The sequence below is a fragment of the Pseudorca crassidens genome, chromosome 5, assembly GCF_039906515.1.
Source record: "Pseudorca crassidens isolate mPseCra1 chromosome 5, mPseCra1.hap1, whole genome shotgun sequence".
Taxonomy (NCBI): Eukaryota; Metazoa; Chordata; class Mammalia; order Artiodactyla; family Delphinidae; genus Pseudorca; species Pseudorca crassidens.
The window spans coordinates 32,709,359-32,721,486 of record NC_090300.1 but is presented as its reverse complement, the minus strand read 5'-3'; the positions used below and the strand labels follow the sequence as shown (position 1 = coordinate 32,721,486).

The 12,128-nt window shown below is 38.7% G+C and overlaps 1 protein-coding gene across 2 annotated transcripts in view; it reads right to left on the bottom strand.

Moving 5' to 3' along the window:
* PIK3CB (phosphatidylinositol-4,5-bisphosphate 3-kinase catalytic subunit beta) overlaps positions 1–12,128 on the bottom strand; it is a 193,211-nt gene that overhangs the window by 4,056 nt on the left and 177,027 nt on the right. For both annotated transcript variants that reach the window (XM_067737676.1, XM_067737677.1), the window contains exons 20-21: positions 4,572–4,739; positions 3,034–3,157 (exon numbers count right to left, since the gene is read on the bottom strand). In XM_067737676.1, coding sequence (XP_067593777.1) covers positions 3,034–3,157; positions 4,572–4,739 — 292 coding nt within the window. The remainder of the gene's footprint in view (positions 1–3,033; positions 3,158–4,571; positions 4,740–12,128) is intronic.

Genomic DNA, 12,128 nt, shown 5'->3' with positions numbered 1-12,128 from the left:
CTTTTCTTGCTCATCTTTTTTCTTGACAAAACTATTTTTTGTCTTAGTGTTCTATGATCTGGTCATTAATTCTTCACAAAATCTTAAAAATCTAAAAATCATTTCACAATGGTTTTCCACATGGTCAGGTAATCTGTTAGCTCCTGTCTGGGCTGGCTGTTCTCTAAGCCTGCCAAAGAACCATCACCCCGTGCTCAACCTTCACTCTCCTCCCATTTGCAGTCCCTGTTTCCTGGGTTCCACATCATTTCTCTTTTGGTGTAGACCAGGCTTTCTCACTTTTGGCATTACTGACATTTAGGCCCTAAAATTCTTTGTTGTGAGGTTCTATCTTACATACACTATAAGATGTTTGGCAGCACCCCTAGCCTCTACCCACAGATGCCTGTAGAATACCCCCTCCCGCATCCTGACAACCAAAATTGTCTTCAGGCATTGACAAATGTCCCCCAAGGGCAAAAGCACCCCAGTTGAGACCCTTATTCTCATGGATGCCCTTATTCTGGCATCCTCCTGAAAAAAGATGCAGAAGAGATACAGCTTTTGAAACCTTATGTTTGAAAATGTCTTTGTTCTACATTCATACTGAAAGTCTGGTATAGAATTCTAGGTTAGAAATCATTTTCACTCAAAATCATGAAGGCTAATTCCCACTGTCTTATACAGTTTCCAACGCTGCTATTTTAGAAGTCAAGTCTTTCTAACTCCTGAACCCTGGTAAGTGGCTTGCTGTATCTCTGGGAAGGTTTTAAGACCATCACTTTATGCCTGATGCACTGAAATGTCACGGTGAATGGCCTTAGTAAGGGTTTTTTCATCTACTGTAAGGGAACTTTCGTGCCCTTTAGTCACAAACATCAGCTTTGGGAAATGTTTTTGTATTATTTTTGGGTAAGTTCCTTCCCTTCCTCTTATGTGCTACTTCTTTCTGTAACTTTTATTAGGCTAGATGGTGAACCTCCCTGGACTGATCCTCTATCATTTCTGGATCCTCTTTCTTCTACTTATCAGATATCTTGGTCCTCTTCGGGATATTAAAGGGCAATACATTGCCTGGTGCCTAAAAAACAGAATCTGGGCCAAACTGCCAGGATTTAATGCTGGTATGTCCACTCTCTGTTGTGTCAATCTTCTCACCTGTAAATGGGGATAACACTACCACTTACTCTGTACGGTTATCATAAGGATTGAAGGAGTTAACGTATATAGAGAACTTAAAGAACTGTGCTTTCCACAAGTTAAAGAGTTCAAGAAATGTTAGTTGATCTTTAGTTTATACTTCTATTTTATTTGTTCCTCTTTTTAATTTCTAGGAATTCCATTTTCTAATTTTTTAAAATAGAATCTTACTACTTCATAGATGCAATATCTTTCCTGTTTTTACTTCTTAAATCATCCTCTGTTTACTGCAGGTACTGTTTTCCCAGAGTTCTTCTTTCCCCCTCCCCCCATTTTGCTTGATTTGGTCTCTTTCATGGTGGAGGCTTTCAACAAATGTCTGATAATCTTTGGCTGACCATTCATATTTAAGAAAAAAAAGATGAATGAAAAATCTACGGACATGGTAGGATTGTTGATCAGTGGGCTTCCTTGCAGAGTATCTGGGGAGAGACCTCAAAAGTCAGCATCTGTAAGCCTTTTCACTGGAACTGATCAGTTTCTCTTGAGAAGAACCATGTAGTCTATTGCAAGAGTGGGAATATACACCTGGTTGCTACTGTTCTTGGAGCAAAGCAAGCAGAAATGGCTGGGAATCATACCATTTATCATGCCAACTTTCACTCCATCCCTATTTTTAATATGGCATCTTACCCTTAGCTTCCATAGAAGCTGTTTGTCCTTGAGTCAGAAGAATTGGTTTCTTCAGAAAATAAATCCTCTAGCCCTTCTTGGAGTTGGGAAGGAGATATAAGCACCTAATTGCTCCATATATAAACTGCCAATCAATCCTGTTTTCAGCCTCTTCCCCTTTCCCCACCTTCAGCAGCACCTAGTGCCCCTGATTCCAGAGCTTTCCTCAGACTGACACACCCTTCCACAAGTAGCCATTTTCTCAGTTATGCCGAGTCAATGCTATTTTTCCATTTTGCTTTTGCTCATCCCCAAATCTGTTGATGTCTTTCACCTACTGTTGGCCTCTTTTCCTATTATCTTTGACTTCTTGGATTTACATATTTCTTATTCCTCAATATATTAGAAGGGCATCAAGAAAGAATGGAGAAAAACCTGTGTTTCAGCTTGATTAACCAGAAGTCAGAGGGAATCCTTTTAAGTGTGAACACAAGGTTCAACTCTCAAAAGCTCAAGCCAGAACTACCCAGATCTCCAAGGAGGTGTAAAACTCTGAGTCCCACCTAGGGCCAGAGTTCACAGAGTGACTCAGAGTCTTTACTCTGGAATGCCCCTAGTGTCAGGGAATTCTAAGGGTGGCTAAACTGAAAAAGTCTCAAATTATTCATCTGTCTTTGCTTAATATTAAAGAATTTACAAACAAAAGTCACTCTGAAGAATAAGAAAATTTCCACTTCAAAACTAAGAGCTTCTTTATATTATATAACCTGGTCTAGCTCCCTAGCTACCCCAAAATGATATTAGTCATACTCCGTATCGCCTTACTCCCACAGATGATTATATTTGATATTCTAAAAGAAAAAATGCCTCAAGTGGGGTTTGTCTCAACTTTTTCTTTTTTTTAACACTTATCTTCTTTAAAGTTAATACATCCTGCACATTATCTGCTCCTTCTGCTCTTAGGCACATATGCGTCCCAAATACAATTTCTTATATTGAAGGAATAGGTCACTTGTAAATAACCTAAATAATTTTTTAAACATTCAAATAAATGCTTATCACCTAACTTCAAGCAAACAAACCAATATATGAAGCAGATGGCATATGAAACAAGGGGTGGGAAATAAAAGGAAAGACAAAGGCATGACTGAGACTCATAAAGAATCTGAGTTTCACAAGAGATTGTGCTGCACGTAAGTAACAGCATCACTGAGGCCCTTGGCACTCTGGGAAGTTGCTTACCTGGCCAGTTTTTTTGACCATGATGTTATCACTATGTCTGTCACCAATCCCAAGGACATAAGAAGCTACACAGTAGCCGGCACAGGACAGGGTAAACTCCTCAATGGCTCGGTCCAGGTCATCCCTGAATAAGAGAAAAAAATAGGAGCAAGGAAGGTTTTCAGCCTCCAGATGTGTGGGACGGAGCCAATCCACACTTCTGTTTCCTTTTTAATGTGAGAACAACTGCAACACAGAGCTGCCAAAACCATATAAGGAGAAGATGCTGGATCAGCCAAGAGTGAGGATGATGATCAGAGGAGCAGGGCAGGGAGGAGTCAGCAGGCTTGCTCAAAGACATCAGGTAACTGGACATCAACTATTCAAACTGCTGTGTCCTGGGGCTCACATTTCTGTGGGGGACGGGGGTAGGTTCATATGCATAGTAATGAGAGGAGACCATCAGCTTGGCTGAATGATGCTGGGCTTTGGAACATTTTTGTAGTTTTGACTGAAGACTAGAATTCCATATTTAAGAGTTAAGTATTACAGTGCCAACCATAAAGTCACTGACTTATATCAGAAGTAACTAATATAGACCCTTTAGGGACAAGGCCCTAAAATCAAAATTTGAAAATTAATTCTCACATACAAGTTCTTGGATTTTATTTATTTATTTATTTATTTATTTACTTTTGGCAGCATTCGGTCTTCACTGCTGCATGCAGGCTCTCTCTAGTTGTGGCGAGCAGGGGCTACTCTTCGTTGCGGTGCATGGGTTTCTCATTGCGGTGGCTTCTCTAATTGTGGAGCACGGGCTCTAGAAGCGTGGGCTTCAGTAGTTGAAGCACACAGGCTTCAGTAGTTGCAGCATGCGAGCTCAGTAGTTGTGGCACACGGGCTTAGTTGCTTCACAGCATGTGGGATCTTCCCAGACCAGGGCTCGAACCCAAGTCCCCTGCATTGGCAGGCGGATTCTTAACAACTGCACCACCAGGGAAGTCCAAGTTCTTGGATTTTGCCAATGATAACATTTAAGTCTGACTTCAAAATCTTCAGACAAAAATACTTGCAGTGTTTTCCCCTCACTGTGAAATTCCTTAATTTCCTATGTATTAGGGCTTTTCCAACACAATAATTGTAAGTAACACAATTCCTAGCACTGTATTTTTTAGTTTGGAAAGATCAGCCTACAAACTCATTTACTTCTATTTTAAAAATCTATTGAAAATTTACTTAGGTTCATACATTCACATAATTATGGAAGTTCATGCACTTAAAAAGTTATATGTTATTTGTTAAACACTTAAATTCTTAGATTTTTAAACTACTGCCCAGCTCTGAAATTTGATCTAGATGAAGCAGAATTCAATGCTAATCTTCTGCAAGATTTTAGGAAGGCCTATTTGTCATTTTGATCTAACCTGAAATGAAGCAATAAATAACACTAATATTTCCTCTAGGACACTGATGATTCTAACTGTGAGAACAGTTATTTGTTTGGCAGTTTGTTCAGAAGAATGATAATCAAACAAAATACACTAACCCAGAACACTAACCCAGAATTGTATTCTTTAAGCCAGTTCAGAAGGGCATCTTTGTTGAAGGCTGCTGCTGCAGCCACATTGCTACTGTTCAGCTGAATGTCAGCAATTGTTTCAGAGGTGGTCACAACTTCAATGAGGCCAGAGTGGTCTCCTGTTGCTAAACAGCCATAAGGCAGCATCCTGAAAAGAAAAAAAAGGGGCATAAAGAGTCACATGTGTATGCTATCCATAAAATGAAACACTGACAGAGTATGTTTTTTCTTTGATTTTTAAAAAAGTTTTATTACTATTGATAACCTTGCCATTACTGTATCAGTCATATAGACAAATATTAGTTCCACTTTTTCTATTAGAGTGTAAATACCTTAGTGAACAGATGGAGTAATTTACTAAACTCCAATGTGCTAGCTAAATGTATAATTTGTTATCTAATTATTCTGGTGAAATATTCTATTTGTTTGTGTAGGTGGACACAAGCACATCAGATAAAGGAAAAGTCTTTCATTTTTACCCTAAATTTTGGGGAAGGGAACCACCCTTTATGTAGCATCTAGTAGATGCCACACAGCAGGCTAAGCACTCTACACGTTACCTCGGTTAACAACTCCATCCTTCCAGTTGTTCAAGCCCAAGACCTTGTAATCTTTCACTTTTCCTCTCATGCCTAATATTTACGTACCTTGAAAATGTACAGAGTCTAAGTAGTTCTCTGTCTCCACCCTTCCTTAAGCTACCACCCTAGTCCAGGTCACCATCAACCCCTATTCAAAATTCAAGTTTCCTAATTAGTCTACCTGCTTCCACAGCATAGTCTGTTCTAAATGCAACAGCAACATAATCCATTTAAAATATACTCATATTATGTCATTCCCCTGATTGAAATTTCAGCCATGACTTCCCACCTAAGTGAAAGCCAACCCGCTTGTTGTAGCTCACAAGGCCTTCAATCTCGTCCCCTTTCACCTCTCATAGTATCTTCCACTTGATCACTTGTTCTCACTATACTGCTCCATTGCTATTCCCCAAACATATCAGGTACAATATTCCCTCATTCCTTTATCTGTGTTACTTTCTCTACTTGGAACATTCTTCCCCAAGACATCTACATGGTTTACTCCCTTACCACTTTGAAATCTTTGCTGAAATGTCACCGTCTCAGTAAGGGATTCCTGAATCATCCTATTTAAAATAGCAACACAGTGACATACTAACTGCCATCTCTTCCCTCCTTTATTTTCCTCTATAGCCCTCAACACTATCCAACATCCTGTACATTTTATTTATGTGTTTGTTTATTGTCTGTCTCTACCATTAGGATGTAAATTCCATCAGCCAGGGATAATTTGTTCACTGTGTATCCTCAGTACCTGAGAATGTGTTTGGGCACAAAGCAGGCACTCAATAAGTATTTGTGAATGAATTAAACAAACAATAACAAAATCCCTATAAATACGTAAATTCCCAATTTTATAAACGAGACATAAAATTAATTTGCAAAAAAGTCATACATTTAACCAAATGGAAGATCTAAGACTTAAAACTAGGTCTGAGTGGCTCTAAAACTATCTTTTTAACCTAACACAGTCTACAGAGTCACTGTGTAAGAGGTCTCTCAGGCTGCTTCTTGTGCCAAATAATTTTTGCTAAATCTATAGGTAGGATTTTGCTTTGCTTTGCATTTATATGATCCCTAGTGCAAATAAGCATTTTCTCAGGTCTCTTTTAGCCATTTTATGTAGAATTTCTTTTGTGAATTAGCTAATCACATACTTGGTCTATTTATTAGAGTTTTAAACATTTTCCTTAGAGATTTATATGAGTTCTTCATATATTAATATTATCCTTTTCTCACTTTGGTTGTCAACATTTTCTTCAGTTTTCTAAAAATGGTATTATCACTAGAGCAAATACAAAATGGAATAAAATACCTCGCAAAGTTCAAATAAAAGTCAGGTGACTACAGAAAATGCAATGGATGCAATTCACGGGTTCTATACATATATGAGTGCAGCTATGTGCCAAGCATTGTGTTAGCTGCTGGTGACACAGAAATGAGCCAAAAATGCAGTCCCTGCTCTCACTGATCAGACAAACCACAAATGCACAATGTGCATGTGATCAATGGATAAATGAGAAGTGCCAGTAGAACGTGTCAACAGTCAAGAAAGATCTCTGTGAGGAGGAAGGACATGAGGGACAGAGGGAAGTACAGGGGGAGCAGGTGAGGGGAAGAAAGAGTCAGTGTTGGAAAGACCATGCAGACCTCTATCTGCCACATAAGGACTTTACCAAAGAGAAAAAATGTGTGAGTGTGAGTGTGTGTGTGTGTGTGTGTGTTGGGGGAATGAGTGTGGTAGTGTGTGTAATAATCAGATAAAAGAGGAGAGTTTCATTTAATAGTTCCTAAATTTCCTTCCAACCAACAATTCAATTTTATGCCTCTTTAAGCACTTCCCTAGTTCTAGCAAAATACGGTTGGAAGCAAAATTGTGAAACTTCATGCTGACAGCCTGATATACCAATAGCCTGCTTTACATATGCATTATTAATTTATTTCTCTTTTTTTAAAGTTTATGCTTCACTAGAAAAGGTAGCTATGGAGCATGAAAGTTTTTAGCAATACCCCTATCCTTATCGTGACACAACACATGTGAAGTAAACACTGTCTGGTTAAAGTGCACTTTGGCTCACTTTCCTACATCTCCTCCTACCCCACTTGCAGTCAAACTGGGCAAAAGTCCAACAATTTCCTCTTCAAAAGCAGACAATGATGAAAGCATTTAGTGTCTTGAGGATGGAATGCTCACAATGGGAAGGAAAAAACATCCTTGTCACAGAGACAGTTTGACAGAAGTCAAGCTGGGGACAAACTCTTGGAGCCCTGACCACCTTACGGGGGCACCCGTTGCACTCAACTTCTTATAAAGGCCATGACAACGCTTAGTAATGTTTATCTTCCTTTCTCAGACTCTCTGACCCAAGGAGCAATTTGTTATCTTTCCATTAAAGCAATAATTGTAAAATGAGATAAATTCTACAGCAGTGGGGATGGCAGCCCCATCACCCTACTCTGAATGAGTCTAACTACTGAAACCAGTGTCATTAGAACTGCTGTGTAGCTCTCTTAAAAGGGAAGTAAACCCCATTAGTGCAACTCAAATATAAAGTCACAGTGAAGACAACTCTCCAAAATTCAATGTCATCTGTATGGGGGGGGGGGGAGGCACGAGATGGGACTGTCAAATCTACCAAAAATCCAGGTAGATTTACATGCAACCTATCAGACTTGACAGAAAAGTCTAATTACCTATTTGTTGACCAAAGGTCAGGGTGTTCTAACATATTGATGGCTTACAAATGTTCTAATTTGGCATGGAAGATACCAAAAGAATATTTTGAGACATTAGAGAAAAATGAAAATGAGAAATATGCACTTTCATTCATGCTAACATGGCATTTTTGCAGGTGCTAAAATATTCTGATCAAAATAGTAATTTGTAGAAGGTATCTGAAGATTTGACATTGAACCTAAAAGAGTGTGTGCTACATGAACAGGTTTAACCTAAACAGCTGGCCAAAAGAAAAACACGTACAACAGGAACACTGGGGCATGTATATTTATAGAAACAGTAAAAAATGTTTGGTGGGAAAAAAAGCTATTGGTTTGAAAATGAACTCAAAAGAATTGAAGTCCTGCATATTTTTTTAAACATGGGGTCAGAGTACAAAAAGTCAGCAAAGATCTCACTGAACAGACAAGTTCCTTTTTCTTGTTAGACACATATTGCTTCCCCTCAGACAGATACCAGGTTTATTTCTAGCACTCCCACATGTGGCTGCCTCCCTTTGCCTGAGGTCACAATGAACTTTATTTGATGCTAAATGTGCTTTACAGTTAAATAGAATGGGTAAAACAAAAAACTAAGAGAAAAGAACTTAGTTGAGGCTTTCAATTAGTCTGACTGAACTGAAGACAAAGTCTTTAGCTCAGCCTTTCATAATTAACAAGACATCATATGGCCAGAATCTGCTCGTAGCAAAGGAGACCACTATGTAGCTTATGGGCTGACCTTGGAAAGAACCAACAAGTTGCGAGCCTATGCTTGAAAAGTTTTCCCCATTTTTTACGGACAAATGAAGTAAAATCATTTTCACTGGGGTTTACTTTATAAGAAGGGTCAATAAACGTTTACTGGACTGAACCAGATAATAAATATTTTAATTTTAGGTGCTATAGACTATAAGGTAACTAACTCAATTTTGCAGTTATAGCATAAAAGCAGCCATAGACAATATGTAAACAAACGGGTTGTGGCTGTGTGCCACTAAAACCAAAAGAAAAAAGAAAAAAGGTAGGCCAGAACCCTCTGGGTTTGTGTTCCCCAGGGAGAGTTTCTTAAAATCACCCATTCTCCTCTTATCTACATAGTATTTCTTATGAGTAAGTGACTGACCAAAAGTTTTGCTACCTATTCAAAACTACCTATTCTGTTTTTACACAGCCGTATTAGAAATTACTGCTAATTTAAAAGCAAAGCTCTTTGTCATTTATGGTACTCAAAGGTCCTTTATATATGAACCATAATCTCACTTCTGTATTCCAATACTTCTGTATTCGGTATTCCTACAAGTCCCATTCAAGGAACAAAACCCACAGCAAATTGTTCTTTCTACCTCAATAGCACTAGAAAAGTGTATGCTGGAAAAAAAATCTAAAGACTAAAAACCTCTTAAAAAAAAATCAACGGACAATTACATATTTGGGCCACCAGAATACTTTGATAAACAAATAGTTACTAGATAGGTCTTACCACAATTTTTCTCACTTACACTACCAAAATAACAGAACTGAAATCAAGTTTAGTGTCTGACAGACCCCAATTTGAATCTAGCTCCACCACTTATTATTTTTGTAAACTTTGACAAACTGTTTAAAGTCCCTTAAGGTTAAATTTCTCATCTGCTAAAAAGGAATAACACAACTTCAAAAAGTTGTAAATTACATGTCATTACACATGTGAAGAACCTAATACAAAACCTGTTTCAGTCAATAAATATCAACTGTTTTAAGTTTTTAAATAAATTAAACTTAAAATGAAATCAAGAAATACTTATAACCTTGCAGGGATAAAGTCAATCACAAGTGTAACTGTTTCCAGCAACCTTGTGGACAAAGTTGCTGTAGATACTAAAACATATTAAAAAATAACAGATAAAGTAAAAAAGTTTTTTAAAAGTTATGATTAATAAAGAAAAAAAGGAGACTTCTATATCTCAGAAATATAGATTATTCATAGTAATGGCTCAGGAAGTTACTGACTTGGTTAACATTTTAATGCCCATGAGAAAAGAGACATGGTCTTGAGTCTGAGAGGCAGGATCTGGACATGGCAGGAGCTGGGGCTCTAAAAGGGCTGTCAAATGTATAAAGGGAACTAGAAAAGGTCTGCTCATTGATGAGACGATATACCATGAAAGTCTGCCATCTAACCTGGGCCCTGGGTGGGCAATAAAAATGGCGGGCGGGGGGGGGGTGTTCATGAAAGTGCAAAAACACCCAAGCCTTCCCATATTCTTATGAGATTCAAATATAATATAAATACTTATGAAGTATGAGAGCCTGAGGCAAAGAATTAACATAAAAACTGATTGATCGTGCATAAAGAGCTTGGGCAAAAGCACAAACTAGACCAAAATTCATTTTGGGGGGCAAACTTTCACACCCTAGGGAGGAAAGGACCCTTACAGAAAACACAAAACTCACAAATAACGAATTCAAGACCAAATATTGGGCTTTCCTGGTGGCGCAGTGGTTGAGAGTCCGCCTGCCAATGCAGGGGACGCGGGTTCGTGCCCCGGTCCGGGAGGATCCCACATGCCGCGGAGAGGCTGGGCCCGTGAACCATGGCAGCTGAGCTTGCGCGTCCAGAGCCCGTGCTCCACAACGGGAGAGGCCACAACAGTGAGAAGCCCACGTACCACAAAAAAAAAAAAAAAAAAAAAAAAAAGACCAAATATTATTAACTACACAAGGAAATGAATAAGATTAAGCAGATAAATGAAAAGGTGACACCCTAAGAGATAAAACAGAACAATATGAAAGAGATGCTAAAATGATGAAAGACATGAAGAGGAATAGAAAACATAAGGAGAGTACAGTATTAAAAAAAGAACAGGTATACAAAACAAAATCAAATACAATTCCTAAATAAAAACAGTCATTGAAATAAACATACTACATTGATACACAAGAGATGAGACAATACTGAAGAGATAATTAGTAAAATGGAAGACAGAATAAAAGAAACTACAAAAAATGCTGCATAAAGAAGGAGAGAAATAAGAAAGAGGTTAAGAGAAATGCAAGGCAGAACAAGGAAAACCAATATACATCTATTAAAGTTGCAGGAGAAGACTGTGAGAGTGAGAGAACTGCAGTGTTGAAGAACATGGATACATTCTGTAGAAACTAAAAGAGGTGATTTTCTTTGATTGAAAAGATACAATAAGAATGAGGAAGTAAAAATAAATAAAAAGAAATCCATACACAGACAAATTACAATAAAACTGCAGAAATGAAAGGCAAAGAGAAATTTTTTTCTGCAGTGTCAGTTTAGACTGACAGCAGGCTTTTAAAAAACAACAGACGGCTTCCCTGGTGGCGCAGTGGTTGAGAGTCCGCCTGCTGATGCAGGGGACACGGGTTCGTGCCCCAGGCCGGGAAGATCCCACATGCCGCGGAGCGGCTAGGCCCGTGAGCCTTGGCCGCTGAGCCTGCGCCTCCGGAGCCTGTGCTCCACAATGGAAGAGGCCACAACAGTGAGAGGCCCGCGTACCGCAAAAAAAAAAAAAAAAAAAAAAAACAGACGTCAGAATACCATGGAATAGCATCTTCAAGGTTTCTTTGGAAAGCAGCTGTATAACCAGGTAATGTCAGCAAAAACAGGGGGTTAAGGACATTTGAAAATCCACTCTTCCATAAAAACAACAAAAAGATTGGCAAAAAATTGTCAAGGATCAACTATTTCAGTAATATGGAAATACAAAAATGGGTTGCAACAATCTGGGGAGTGTTTCTTGAAGAAAATGGCTGAATCTCAGTTGAGTTTTACTGTTACTTATTCCAATCTTACCTACTTCCCAGTTCTGCAGTAGACTTGGCAACAAATGGCACATAACCATTGTGACTACAGCAATCTGGTAGCCACTAGAGGGGGCAAAAATGGGGTTGCAGCTCCTTCAAAGCCTCATTTCTACGTAACTGTCATTCTTTGAACTCTCTAGTAGTTTTCCAGGAAGATCCCACTCACACTGTTTCTTTGACCTGACTCAGACCTTGCCTACTGTGAACTGCCTTTTAGCTGGAGGTGTTTCTCAAAAATAATCTGAATCGTTTAACACTGCAGCTGTCTTAGGGATAAATAGTAGTTGGGGTAAACAATAAGCTAACTAAAAAACTTAAAGAATAAACTGTGGAATGAGATGTTCACAGGGGACACTGAAAGACTACAACATTCCCATAGGAATCTAGAAGCCATGTGCATGGCGATGGTTGTATGCATTCCTGGG